This window comes from Priapulus caudatus, unplaced genomic scaffold (assembly GCF_000485595.1).
Source record: "Priapulus caudatus unplaced genomic scaffold, Priapulus_caudatus-5.0.1 Scaffold98, whole genome shotgun sequence".
Taxonomy (NCBI): Eukaryota; Metazoa; Priapulida; class Priapulimorpha; order Priapulimorphida; family Priapulidae; genus Priapulus; species Priapulus caudatus.
In genome coordinates this window covers 526,884-540,544 of record NW_014577159.1, presented here as the reverse complement: position 1 = coordinate 540,544, position 13,661 = coordinate 526,884, and the positions used below count along the sequence as shown (strand labels likewise).

Below are 13,661 nucleotides of genomic sequence, written 5' to 3'. Positions count from 1 at the left end.
TCTCTCTCTCTCTCTGAATAACTTCCTCCATAAATGGCGTTACTGCGAGTTCTCATACTATTGTGGCGTTTTGGGGTTATTTCCTCCTTATTTTCTCCTTGGTCACGCAGCACCAGTGTGGCGTTTTCGGTTATTTCTCGTCTTGCTGCTCTTCTCTTCTTCCCTAGCTCCAAGAAACGGTATTGCTAGGGTTATCCGCCGTGGTCAGTGCAGTTTGGTCGCTAAGGGCGTACGCCTCCGTCCACTTGGTAAAGTAATCGCAGACTACCAGGATGTACTCATGCCCGAGCCTCGTGCGGGGTAATGGCCCCAGAAAATCGACCGCGATTCTCTCCATGGGTGCTCCAACAGCTTGCTGCTGTAACCGAGTTCTTCTGCGACGGCCTTCCTTCTTTCGGGCGCAAGGGTCGCACTGCCGACACCACCTCCGTACGTCCCCTCTCAACCCCGGCCAAGTGAAACGTTGCCGAATACGGGCTGACGTTTTCGTGACTCCTAGATGTCCAGACATCTTGCCCCCGTGCAGCAAGTCCATTATTTCTCGCCGGAGCTTCGGCGGCGCCACTAGCTGTGCAACTGGTACACTGGGCCGGTTCTCTGGGATCCATAAGCGGTATAACAGCCCTCGCCGTACTTCAAGGTGTTCCCACATGCTCCAGTAGCTCTTGCCGTCTTGCGATTCGCCCGCTATCTCCTGGTACTCGGGCCGTTCTTGGTTACTCGTCTTCAACTGAACAATCCGTCGAATAGCCGCATCGCCTCGCTGCCATTCCCTCAATTTCTCTTCGCTCCACTTCTCCAACGGCAACGCAGGCGGCCCGCCGGGATTGGCGGCCGTCACTCTCACCTGTCCGTGTAACCTAGCCGTGGGTTCAGCGATCGCCAGTTGTCCTCTTCTCCACGGCCGTTTGCCAACAGAACCGTCCACCACGGCGCCGCACCCCGGAGGAATCATCACTCGTCGGATGGCGGTCACCTGTCGCGGTTCTAACTTCTCTTCTCCATGCAGCGCGTGCAGGACGCCATCAACTGTTAGATGGCCGCGAGCAGCGTCCACCTGACAGTCATGGCTAACGAGAAAGTCCATGCCCAATATGCCGTACTTCGTGCCCATCTCTGCTACAAGGATATCCTGTCCATACTTCTACCCGCCGAGCAAAAATTCGGCTTCTATCTCTCCAACCGAGTCCAACGGTTTTCCCTGTACGTCATACATGTCCATGCTAGCCGGCTTCAATGAAGGTTTTCCCGCAGGAAACCCCTCGTAGACTCCCCGGTCCAACAGGCTGGCATCAGCGCCGGTGTCGACCATAAACTCGACGGGCCGGCCGTACATCATTACGGTGACGTGCCATGACGGTCGAGGTTGTACTCGGCCGACGTGGCCGCGTGGTCTCGGTCCCCGACGCCGTGCTCTCCCCTGGGCCGGATGCGCGGATCCCCATCCGGCCCCTACTCGTTTCCCGTCGGCGTGTTGGTGGTCGGGTGGTCGGCCGCCCTCTGCGGCGGCGGCCGGGCGTCGGTGCGCTCCTGTTGGTTGACGGGTTGGCCCCCACGGCACTCTCGCGCCATGTGGCCACGCCTCCCGCACTGGAAACAGATGATCGGCTCTCGCCGGCCTCCGTCTCCTCTGCCTCGGTCGTCGCGACCCGCTGACGGCCATACGGCCTTACGGTCGCCATAGGATTGCTCCTGCCTCGAGATGGGGTAGTCGAATTGCCGCCCCTGGTCACGATCTACTTCGCTTCGTCCGAAGACGTCACGCATGATCTGTGCCAGGTTGGCTAGCTCCCCCGGCCACGGGCCCGGTGAGCTCGGGAACGGTGCCCCCCTCTGCTGTCCAACTTGTCCCACGTGCGGCTTCTTGCACGGCGTATCAGCCCCAACGATCGCCTCGTACTGCTCTACCGTTTTATCATGCTGGCCAAGCACGTTTGCGCGCTGGCCGACACTCGGTAGGTTGTCGACAAACCTCCACAGCGCCCACTCGCTCTGCTGGTCGGGCGTGGAGTTTGGGAGTGCGCGGCTGACGAGTTTCTTCAACTCCCTGGCATACTCAAGCCACGTCTCCTCCGGCCGTCGTCGGCGTTTCTCCATGGCTGCCTTGTGTAGCAACTCCTGCCCGGCCGGGTGGAATCTGCTATACACGGAGAGAGGTTCTCTGTACACCCGTCGATGACTTCCGCCGCCGGCCCTTCCAACGCCGCCGTGAGCTACGCAGTGCGAGCAGGTTCCAGCCGTTATACTCAGCGGCTATATCGAATTTCTGTAAGAACGTTTCTAGGGTTGGTACTCTCCCGCCCCAGTAAACGGCCTCACTTCTCATTTCGATCGCGCTGTGATACGCCTCGAGCTGCCTCCGGCTCTGTCACCCCTCGGACTCTGCCGTCGTACCCTTCTATGTCAGCCTCGGCACGGCGAGGCGTCGGGATATATTGCTTCTCCCACATCGGCCCGTCTTCAGTTGAGTTTCGGGCGTATCGAACGTAACATGCGCAGCCCGCCTCGGCGTTACGCCTGGAAGCTTGCGCTCTCGGCTCGCCGGGTGTGGGGGTTACGTCGTCGGCGTAGTTCGGTGTATGGCTCCATCATTGTCGGGCTGTCGTCGCTCACTGTCTCCGACCTGTTCACCGACCCGGGCGACTCAGGGTATGCTCCAGCCGCAGCGGTCTGCTCTATAGGGCGCCCTACGCCGTACCTGGCGGGGGTACCGCCTGAGATTGCTGTCGAATCCCACACCACGGAGGTTTCTCTTCTATCCGGTCCTTGGGGAATCACCGGCATCTCTCGTCTGCACTCCTTTCGTATTCTCGGCTCTCAAGCTTCTCCGCAAAATCCTGGCCACACGGCACCAGTGTGGCGTTTTGGGGTATCTCCTTGGTCACGCAGCACCAGTGTGGCGCTTTCGGTTATTTCTCGTCTTGTTGCTCTTCTCTTCTTCCAGTGTGTTGTTGAATGTACGGGTGCGTATGTTCTTCTCACCGTTTTCGTGATCGTATAGTACCTTGTTGCGTTGTGTTCTTTACCTACCGGCGGTTTATCCGCCGGCTCTTCGGCAGGTCTGCGGAGTGCGTGAGGTGTGCGCTGGATGTAGCTCGACAGGATACTACACAAGCCGGGAATACGTTTTAGTGGCTTTATAAGAGAGCCTTTTATTCCACACCAAAACATGTCCGCATTCGCGGAAGGTGACAAAACAGTATAGGTTACACGCCCTTGGTTTTACATTCGATCTAGTTCCCACTCATTTCCCCCGGTAAAATGATTACGTTTATCCTTTATCTAACTACTGCTCTACATCTCCATATCCCACTAATTCTCTCTATCTAACTAACTATATCTCTAACTAACTTGTGCTCGTAAAGTCCTCCTTATATAGCCCTCCGCGGATTCAAATACACTTCTCATTAACCAATGATAATTTCTTCGCGCTGAAATTACATGTTGCCGTTAGTTACTGCCTTCACGCATCCGGATTGAAGACGCACATCTCTAGGCCAATGACAGGGCTTCGCGCCAAAATACCTGCACGCACGTGCGATGACACCAAATCGCGAAGTCGCTAGACCAGAAATACAATGGCCACTGTGTAAAAACAACTACAACCGCGCTGACAAAGTAATACATTGTTGCGCGCTTTTTCTAAAACCAGAGCACTGTCATTGGTGATCTTGGCAGGGTATGCTAGCCTGATGCCGCGTGTAATAAATCCTATGGGGGCTAATGCACTGGCGTCCTCGAGCCGGCTACCTTATCCGGCCGTGCCGCCTACCCCGGCGCCGCCCTCGCGAACGCCCCACGTAACCCGCGCGCACCCGGCGCGTGCCAGCCAGCTGCCGCGCTCGCGGCGTGTTCTGTTCACCGCCGGCGCGTACCATCTAGCGCCGGCGCGCACTACGCAACCCCGGCGCACAGCTGTCTCGCCGCCGGCGCACACACATCTCGCCGCCGGCGAACTCTGCTCGGCCGGCGCCACGACCAACTCGCCGCCGGCGCCACACATCTCGCGCCGGCGCGTACTACGCACCCCCGGCGCACATTATCTCGCCGCCGGCGCGCACCATGCTCGCCGCCTTTCATGACCCGTGTGGGCGCACGAATTAGGCTGCCGCTACACTATATAAAGGCTGTTTATCACGCAGTCAGTACGTAGATTTTTCTACTCGCCAAATTTCTTATCAATTCAGTTCGTGTGCATTATAAAATCCAGCCATCACTCATGATAGCATTATCGCACCTGTCATTTCACGTTGACTCACCCGATGAACTCGTGTCTACCTCGGCTCGGTCACGTAGACCCAACTCCTGACTATTCTTATCAAACATCTTCTGCATTTACGACTAAAAAATCAGCTGCAATGATCTGCTTATAGAGTGTGCGTATATGCGCGCGTCCCCTATTGCTTTCTTTTAAACGCATGTGCGCGTGCGTGTACCCGCGGCGGGTGTTGGAGTTTGTATGTGCGCGCGTGCGGTGCCCGTCGTGCGTGCGTGCGTGGCCTGCATGCGTGCCTACATGCGTTCGGGCATGCGTGAATGTGCCAGCGTGCGCGGGTAGGTGCAACTGTGCGTGCGTGCATGCGTGCATGCGTGCCTGCAAACGTGCCGACATGCGTTCGGGCATGCGTGAATGTGCGTGCGTGCGCGCGAGGCAAGTGTTGCGTGCGTGCGTGCGTGCGTGCGTGGATGGCGTGACTACGTATACGCTGACATTTCACCAAGTGGCGAGATAGATATGAGATATTTCGCAAAAAGAAATGCGAAATTTATTAAAGCCTACGTGTATAGAAAACACGTTCCGCGGGCGTGGCACGCTTGCAAATAATAATTCTTTTCGTCTCGCTCGGAAAAATATGGAAAAGCAAAGCGACATTTGAACATTGTTTGTTTTACAACTCTTGCGTTTCTGCTTTTTAAGAACTCCCGTTATCACATCATATGCGACTCGTATGTGTACAAGCACGCCCATTTGGTGCGTGGGGGTATTTTGCTGCGTCATGCTGAAATCTTACCATAGAGCAAAGGCAATAAGTAATCTGAAGTTGATAACGTACACAGTATACACAGAGTTATGATAACAGCATTCACTTACCTATATAATATAGTTATTACATTTCGATATTTCTCAGTAGAGTGCACGTCACATCGTTACTAACTTGTCTATTATATATAAGTTGTTCAGCCAGAATTAGTTCTACTCGCGATAACGTGGCAGAGAACTCCGCAGCCTATAGAGGAAAACTAAAGATATTTTCACAATCAGCACGTCTGGGATCTACCTACGAAGATTTACCTACCTCTTTAGTATGTATTATTTTTAATTTTATAATTTTAACGTTTAATTTTTTATATTTAATGTCTTTTATCTTTTGATTTCTTATTATTTTTTACTGTTTGGGATGGGATGGAATGGCATGGGATGGCATATGGGATGGCATGGGATGGGATGGGATGGGATGGGATGCGGTGCGATGGGATGCGGTGCAATGGCATGGCATGGCATGGCATGTCATGGGATGGCATGGAATGGCATGAGATGCGATGAGATGGGATGGGATGGATGGATGGGTATGGGATGGGATGGGATGGGATGGATGGGGATGGGATGGGATGCGGATGGGATGGATAGGGATAGGAATGGGATGGGATGGGATGGGATGGAGTGGGATGGGATGGATGGGATGGGATGGGATGGGATGGATGGATGGGATGGATGGGATGGATGGGATGGGATGGATGGGCATGGGATGGATGGGGATGGGATGGATGGGATGGGATGGGATGGGATGGATGGATGGGATGGGCATGGGATGGGATGGGATGGATGGGATGGGATGGGATGGATGGGATGGGATGGATGGATGGGCCTGCGATGAGATGGGATGGGATGGCATGGAATGGGATGGATGGATGGATGCATGGATGGATGCATGGATAGATAGATAGTTTAGATTTTTTGGGCGTTTTCTTTGTTCAACCAAGCGGTCACCTACCTGAGTAAACGCCACTGATTTCCTCGGGCAACGCCGGGTGTCCCGCTAGTACTATATATAACTACCATATGGCGCGAACGAATTGAGGTACATTTCTAAAATTCTAGATACATATCACATGTCGTAGCTATAATTCCCGTGAATTTTGAGTTTATATACGCGCGGTATCGCTCATTACAGTAGGCTAAAATTTCCGCACGTTCGTGAGATTTTCCCGAAAATGTCAATTTCAACGTTATGAAACTATATGTGTCTGTATGTATCTAGAATTTTAGAAATGTTAACTCAATTTGTTCGCGCCATATGGTATAGTTATACATTATAGTACACTTTTAATTAATTAAACTTAATCGTCCGCTGCGTCAATAAACTTCATATTCACGACCATAGCTAAGACACCTTGTGTTTATATGTATCTAGAATTTTAGAAATGAACTCAATTCGTTCGCGAGATATTAGAGTTAGTACACTTTCCTACGGCCCATAGCTTTATAGCGCATGGTGGTGTGGTGGTGGAGGGGGGGGGGTTAACGGCTGCACGGCTGAACGCTTTAAGGTTCTAAAACCAGGATTTAAGGTCTTAATACCTATTTTAGACCGTAAAACCTAGTTTTAGACCGGGTTTTAAGATGTTAAAACCAGGTTTTTAGGCCTAATACCCGGTTTTATGGCTTAAAACTAGGCTTTTAAGAGGCTTAAAACCTGGTTTTTAGACCTTAAAACCGGTTATTAAGACCTTAAAAACCGGTTTTAGGGTTCTAAAACTAGGTTTTATGGCTTTTTGGTACAAAAATGCTTTCCATAAGCGTGCTCAATAGCGAGCGGTGGCCGTTGGAGGGTTCGGAATCGGCGGCGCCATATGCGCCGAGGCTACGTTATCGCCTCCACGTACGTAGGTCAAAGGTTTGCACACTGCGCGCGCGAAACCATGTTTCTGCAAACTACTTGGGTTTGTCTATATTCAGGCGCCGGTACAGGAGATAATTTGGCAATATTTTTTCACGTGCGTTTGTGTTTATAACCAATCAGATGTAATTGCGGTGGAGAAGGACGGGAGAAGCTGTGGAGAAGGAGGAGGGGGAGAAGGAGAAGGTGGTGGAGGAGGGGAGAAGCTGGTGGAGAAGGAGGAGGGGGGAGCTGGTGGAGGAGGAGGTGGTGAGAAGGTGGCAGCGGAGGTGCCCTTGCTCCCTGGCACACCTTCTCCCTTCTCCACCACCTTCACCACCACCTTCTCCACCACCTCCTCCTTCTCCACCAGCTTCTCCCTTCTTCCTTCTTTATTCTCCACCAGCTTCTCTCCTCCTTCTTCTCACCAGCTTCTCCCTCCCTCCTTCTCCACCACCTTTTCCCTTCTCCCCTTCCTCCTTATCCACCAGCTTCTCCCTCCTTCTCCACTAGCTATCTCCCCCTTTCTCCCCTCCTCCTTCTCCACCAGCTTCTCCCCTCCTCTTTTCTCCACCACCTTCTCCCTCTCCCCTTCCTCCTTCTCACCAGCTTCTGCCCTCTCCTTCTCCACCACTCTCCGCTTCTCCCGTCCTCCTCTTCACCATCTTCTTCACAGCTGGAAGTGACGTCACGAACACAGCGATTACATCTGATGGTTATAACGCAAAACCACGTGATAAAATATGCAAATTATCTCCTGTACCGGCATGAATATAGACAAACCGTCTATATCGTTCGCTGCCCAACTACTAGTATGGTTTAGCAAACTAGTGTGCGCGGGGGGAATTGTGGCTCGGTGGCGCACGCACCTGTTGGTAGGAAATATGTATATACACGTGTTTCTGTAAAGTAAGATAAGATTCTTATAAATAACATGTTGGTGACGTTACAATGTGTATGGTTGGCGGAAATATGGTGTGTGTTTGTAAACCGACATATGGTTGGACTAAATTGACAAACCGCACACCATACAGGTGCGAACACACACAAACACACACAGACACACAGACACACACACACACACGCACAAGCGCGCGCGCACACACACAGGCACACGTACACACGCGCGCGCACGCACGCACGCGCGCACACACGCACGCACGCACGCACGCACGCCCGCGAGCATTGCTCTGTGGCATATATTCACGTACTACGTGCTGAGCATAAGTACAGTTATCCCACTGCGTAGAACATTTAACTGAGTAGAAAAAAGAGAAGCAGTAGAACTCTGCGGTATTTGCGTGTAGCGTCGTTGGTTTTCAGCTCACCCACTCAACGTGTTATAAACGAGTTACATGTATATCTGATTTATACCACTGCCCAGTTGTGTGCCTTAGGGTTATGGCAATTATTTCCGTATATATATATTTCCATATTATTATTTATGATGTAATATGTTGCACACTCTCTCTGCGGTAGAGATGACAAGGGAGAGCTCACTCAGAAAGCGGGCGGATGCCGAACGTATGTTGCCGACTGCACCACCAGAGGTCGCTCACAGACTAGATGCGTCGGACGACACTACGACCGCGTCTGCGGGAGATTGCGTCAATCCAAGCGACGAATCGACGAAACTGATAGGCATCGAAGGCCGCTGGTATGACGTCACCAATTTCACGGCCTTCCATCCCGGCGGTGAGATCATAGAGCAGTTCGTCGGCTGCGACGCGACGGCCGCGTTCCACGCCTTCCACCAGGGTCGTAACGTGTTGAAGCACCGGAGACCGGTCGGCTCCTACACGCCCGACGACAGCGACCCTGCGCGGCGGGCGTTCGAGAATCTCCGACAGTACTTCGACAGGGAGGGCTACTTCCGCGCCAGCTGGCGGTGGTACCCGGCAAAGTTCGCCGTCATCGCCGCGCTGCTGGCCGCGGCGGTGTACGCGATCGCGTGCCGCCAGGAGGCGCTGGCGCACGCCTGCGGCGGGCTGCTGCTGGCATCATTCTGGCAGCAGTGCGGGTTCCTCATGCACGACGCCATGCACACGCATCTGACCAACGTCCGGCGCATCGACCACGCCGTCGGCGTCGTCGTCGGCACCTGCTGCATCGGCATCAGCGCCACCTGGTGGCGTGACGAGCACTTCGTGCATCACGCGCTGACCAACGTCGTCGACTACGCGCGTCGCTTCGCCGACCCGCAGATGTGGGAGGCGACGTGGGCGCAGGACGCCAAGCTGTTTCCGTACTTCGCCACCAGGTGGCATCGCGCGGCCGTGCGCGTGCAGCATCTCACCTTCGTGCCGCTGTGCGTGCTCGCCGGCCGCGTCGCCATCGTCGTCGACAGCTTCTCTGGTCGGCGGCCCTGGTACGAGTGGCTCGCCGCTGCAGTGCACTGGGTGTGCGTCAGCTGGCTGCTATCGACGTTACCTTCGTGGCGGGAGGCATGCGTCGTGTACGGGATCGCCTGCATGGGGGAGGGCGTGCTGCACATACAACTTCTCATCAGCCACTACGCGAAGCCGTTTCGCGAGCAGCGGGTCATGCAGCGCACCGACTTCTACCGCTTTCAGGTGGAAGCCAACATAAACATCGCCAACCCACCGTGGCTAGACTGGTTCCACGGCGGACTGAATCTCCACATCGAGCATCACCTCTTCCCGAGAATGCCCCGCTGTCACTTTCGTCGCGCCAGTCTACACGTGCGGAGGGTGTGCAAAGAACTGGGTATCGTCTACGACGAGTGCTCGTGGACGGATGCAGTGCGAAGAACTCTCACCAAACTGAAGACGATGTCTGAACACTTCTCCCTGGATCCTCGGTAGCCTGGATCATCTATCCTTGATAGCCTGCATGCTTTATCCTTGATAGCCTGCATACTCTATCCTTGATAGCCTGAATCATCTATCCTTGATAGCCTGCATACTCTATCCTTGATAGCCTGCATGCTCTATCCTTGATAGCCTGGATCATCTATCCTTGTAGCCTGAATGCTATATTCTTGATAGCCTGCATGCTTTATCCTTGATAGCCTGCATGATCTATCCTTGATAGCTCCAAGAAACGGTATTGCTATGGTTAATAAAATACCGTATAGACAATCCGTCGCACAGCCTGGTCGGGCTATATCTTTGATAGCCTGCATGCTCTATCCTTGATAGTCTGGATCATTTATCCTTGATAGCCTATCTATATAGATAATGAGTCTATCAGAAAAAAGTCAAATCAACCAACCAATCGGCATTGCGAGGTTGTTGCCAATCATAGTTGTGATAGAGCGTTCTAAAACTATGTTTGGCAGCGAAGTGCCACAAAGTCGCGTGCATGCGTGAGTAACGCGTATAATGCGACTGACCTAGAAAGTTCAAACGCAGCATGCATGGCTATCTCGCTCATACAGATGGGTACATCGTTGGGCAGCCGTCGACAGGGCGGTATTATTATACTGGTATTCTTTGCTTGTGCAGAGAACATACCGAATAAACCTCAATCGGAAAGTACGTTCACTTCGCGTTCTTTCTTATTGAGATTAAAGACTTTGAAAAAATCAACGCGGAGAATAATTGGATTGGTGCGATCGGCGGGCAAAAAGAAATATATTTCTTACAACTGCTGGCGCTGAAGTTTTCATGCTACCTATTTAATATAGAAACATGCACAAATTTATAATTGTTGTCTGTTTTTATATGTTGTGTGAATCAATGAATAATAGTATTTCTGATTTATATATTACAGCTTTGTCTTTTTTTTGGTTTTTGTTTGCCACTTATAAATATCTACCTTCGTTGTGAACATGGGGTTGGGTACGAAGTTCGCAGATACTATATAATATATAAACACACAGTTTGTATATGTAGTATATGAGATCAATATTGGCTGTCATTTCGTGAGCAGGTGCACGCACGTCCACATTTATAACTTGAAATGTCGGCGATGAATATGACACGGATTGTTATTAGTTTGCTATGGCTGTCCGCCCTTCTCGGAAGCTGCGTAAGCGCATTAACAGTGGATGAGACTGCAAAGTTAGACAACTACATAAGGACCGTAAGTGTGACCCAGGCACCCAACATCAATAACGCTACCGTCTATATATGTACTACATTATATTATATGTCACTATGCTACCGTATATTCTATCATGTAGAACGTAAAATAAATTGTCGATATTCGTTCGCATGAAATTTCCTAGTGCTCATGGTTTTCAATGCCTGACGCAAGCATCTTCGCTTCTATCACCGAGTCTCTGTAAAGCCTAGGCAACTATGCTAAACTGTAATAGAAGAGAAGAATCCTTTTAATTTGCTTTTTAATTCTACATTCTACATATAAAAGCAAACGCTATCGTATAAATATCCATATACATGAAAAGCTAATAATTAATATTTACATTCACTTCCCAGATGTGAATTTCTAGTATCTAATATGAGCTAAAAAGACTTTGCTCGCACATTATCAGGTGATGGACTGCAGACACCTTGGTCCCGGCGTCTCCGTCACCATGGTTAAAGGTGGCGAAGTGGTTTACAGTAACTCGTTTGGCGTAGTCGACGTGGAAACGCAAGAACCGGTGACGCAAAAGAGTAAATTCTGTATCGGATCCGCGACAAAGTCCTTCACGGCAACATTGCTAGGAAATCTGCTCACAGAGAATAAGTAAATATTTATTGTATTGTTAAGTCAATGTTTTCGATGATGACGATGTTGACGATGCCAATGATGACGATGATGTCAATGATGCCAATGATGACGATAATGTCAATGACGACGAGGATGACAATCATGACGATGATGACGATGTTGATGATGTCAATGATGACGATGTTGATGATGTCAATGATGACGATGTTGATGATGTCAATGATGACGATGTTGATGATGTCAATGATGACGATGTTGATGGATGTCAAATGATGACGATGTTGATTTGATGTCATGATTGACGATTGGTGATGAGGTCAATGATGACGATTGTTGATGATGTCAATGATGCGAGTTGATTGATGTCCAATGTGACCGATGTTGATGTCAATGATGACGATGATGTCAATGACAACGATGATGACATGTTGATGATGTTAATGATGACGATGTTGAGGATGTCAATGATGACGATGGTGATGATGTCAATGATGACGATGTTGATGATGTCAATTGATGACGATGTTGATGATGTAATGCTGACGTGTTTGATGTATGTCAATGATGCGATGTTGATGATGGCAATGAGCGATGTTGATGATGTCAATGATGACGATGTTGACGATGCCAATAATGTTGATGATGTCAATGATGACGATGCAAATGATTTCAATGCATTGCATTTGCATGACGATTCTAATGTTTAGCAATATGTCTGTTTCGCAGACAAATTAACTTTGACACACTCCTCAGCGATATCCTTGGAGATAATTTCACACTGATAGATACGCAGCGCAGTAAACACGCTAGCCTGAGAGACGTCCTTGTGCACGACATGGGAGTTCAAAGGTTCGATGGGTGTTTCATGACTGGCGGTTTCTACAATACGACGCGAGCGCAGGCTGTCAGGTACGAGACTGCATACGATGGTGATATTACGTAGTAACGTACCCAAGAAATCCAATCACCCAATGTACGATAGTATACAGTCTAAATGATTTGCTACGTTGGTGCGTAGTGTGACTCCTTACGACGGCGCACGCCCGCACGCACGACACGCACGCACGCACGGGCACAGCACGCACGCCGCTCGTTCGCCAGCGCACGGCACACAGCGCTCGGTTCGCACGCACGCACGCACGCACTCTCGCTCTACACAACACACACACACACACACACACACACACATGCACATATGGACACACACGCGCACACGCACACGCACACGCGCGCACGCACACACGCATACACACATTTCCACCAACTTTTCTGAGAGCAGTCTTCTCTTGCACACTGCTCAGGATGTTCGCTACATGTCTAGCCACGAAACAAGCCGCATACTATGACTACAGGAGTACAGCGTTATGGTGGCGCCTTCTCAACACCACTAACAACGCTACAGCAATAGCTCAAAGCAACAATTATAATAATATGCAAGAACAGAATTTGCATTCTCAGCAGACGGGCGTGTGCGAGCTCCCAGGTGAAACCCCGTAATAGCATGCATACTATCAGATACTATACTATAACGTCTCATGTACCTGTATCGCGTAACCTCTGCGTACTAAGTATCGGCAGAGAATATTACCACCGATGTATATCATTTCAGGAAATTAAAATATCTTAAAGAGGCGCTACCCTTCAGAAGCTACTTCATGTACAATAACTGGATGTACATGCTAGCGGGTTATGCAGCTGAGAAGATATCCGGCACTGGTCAAACATGCGAGCAGCTCATCAGCGATCGAATTCTGAAGCCGCTAGGAATGGACACAGCTGCATGGGTCACGCCTGACCTCAACGACTGGTCAGGGTTTGCACTCCCTCACGCGTACACACTCGACGGTCGCTTTGTAAGGATGCACACCGATGTCATCAAGTGAGCGTTACCTTGGAGTAATAAGCTGACCTAATGAACGAATGAAATCATCTTGGAGTGATCAGCTTATTCATGGTTTTCATGTTTACGCTTTGGTATTAGTCCGCTAGAGTAATAGCATTTCTCGCCAACAGGTGTCGCCGGAATATGCTTCTACCAGGCACACAATAGCCGCGTTCACACGGTCATGATTTGGCTCGAGCCAAATGGGCTAGATTTGGCTCGGGCCTAATTAGGCTCGGGCCAAAAACGTCCGTGTGAAC

At 50.8% G+C, this 13,661-nt stretch overlaps 2 protein-coding genes across 2 annotated transcripts in view; both read left to right on the top strand.

The window, feature by feature from the left end:
- Positions 1–10,564, top strand: part of LOC106805057 (sphingolipid 10-desaturase-like) — a 12,484-nt gene extending 1,920 nt beyond the window's left edge. Inside the window, exon 2 of the mRNA XM_014806529.1 lies at positions 8,358–10,564. Within this exon, the coding sequence (XP_014662015.1) occupies positions 8,360–9,703 (1,344 nt within the window). The 5' untranslated portion in view covers positions 8,358–8,359 and the 3' untranslated portion in view covers positions 9,704–10,564. The remainder of the gene's footprint in view (positions 1–8,357) is intronic.
- A 238-nt stretch (positions 10,565–10,802) lies between these two features.
- Positions 10,803–13,661, top strand: part of LOC106805056 — a 9,720-nt gene continuing 6,861 nt past the window's right edge. Inside the window, exons 1-4 of the mRNA XM_014806528.1 lie at positions 10,803–10,925; positions 11,338–11,534; positions 12,246–12,428; positions 13,129–13,364. Of these exons, the coding sequence (XP_014662014.1) occupies positions 10,803–10,925; positions 11,338–11,534; positions 12,246–12,428; positions 13,129–13,364 (739 nt within the window). The remainder of the gene's footprint in view (positions 10,926–11,337; positions 11,535–12,245; positions 12,429–13,128; positions 13,365–13,661) is intronic.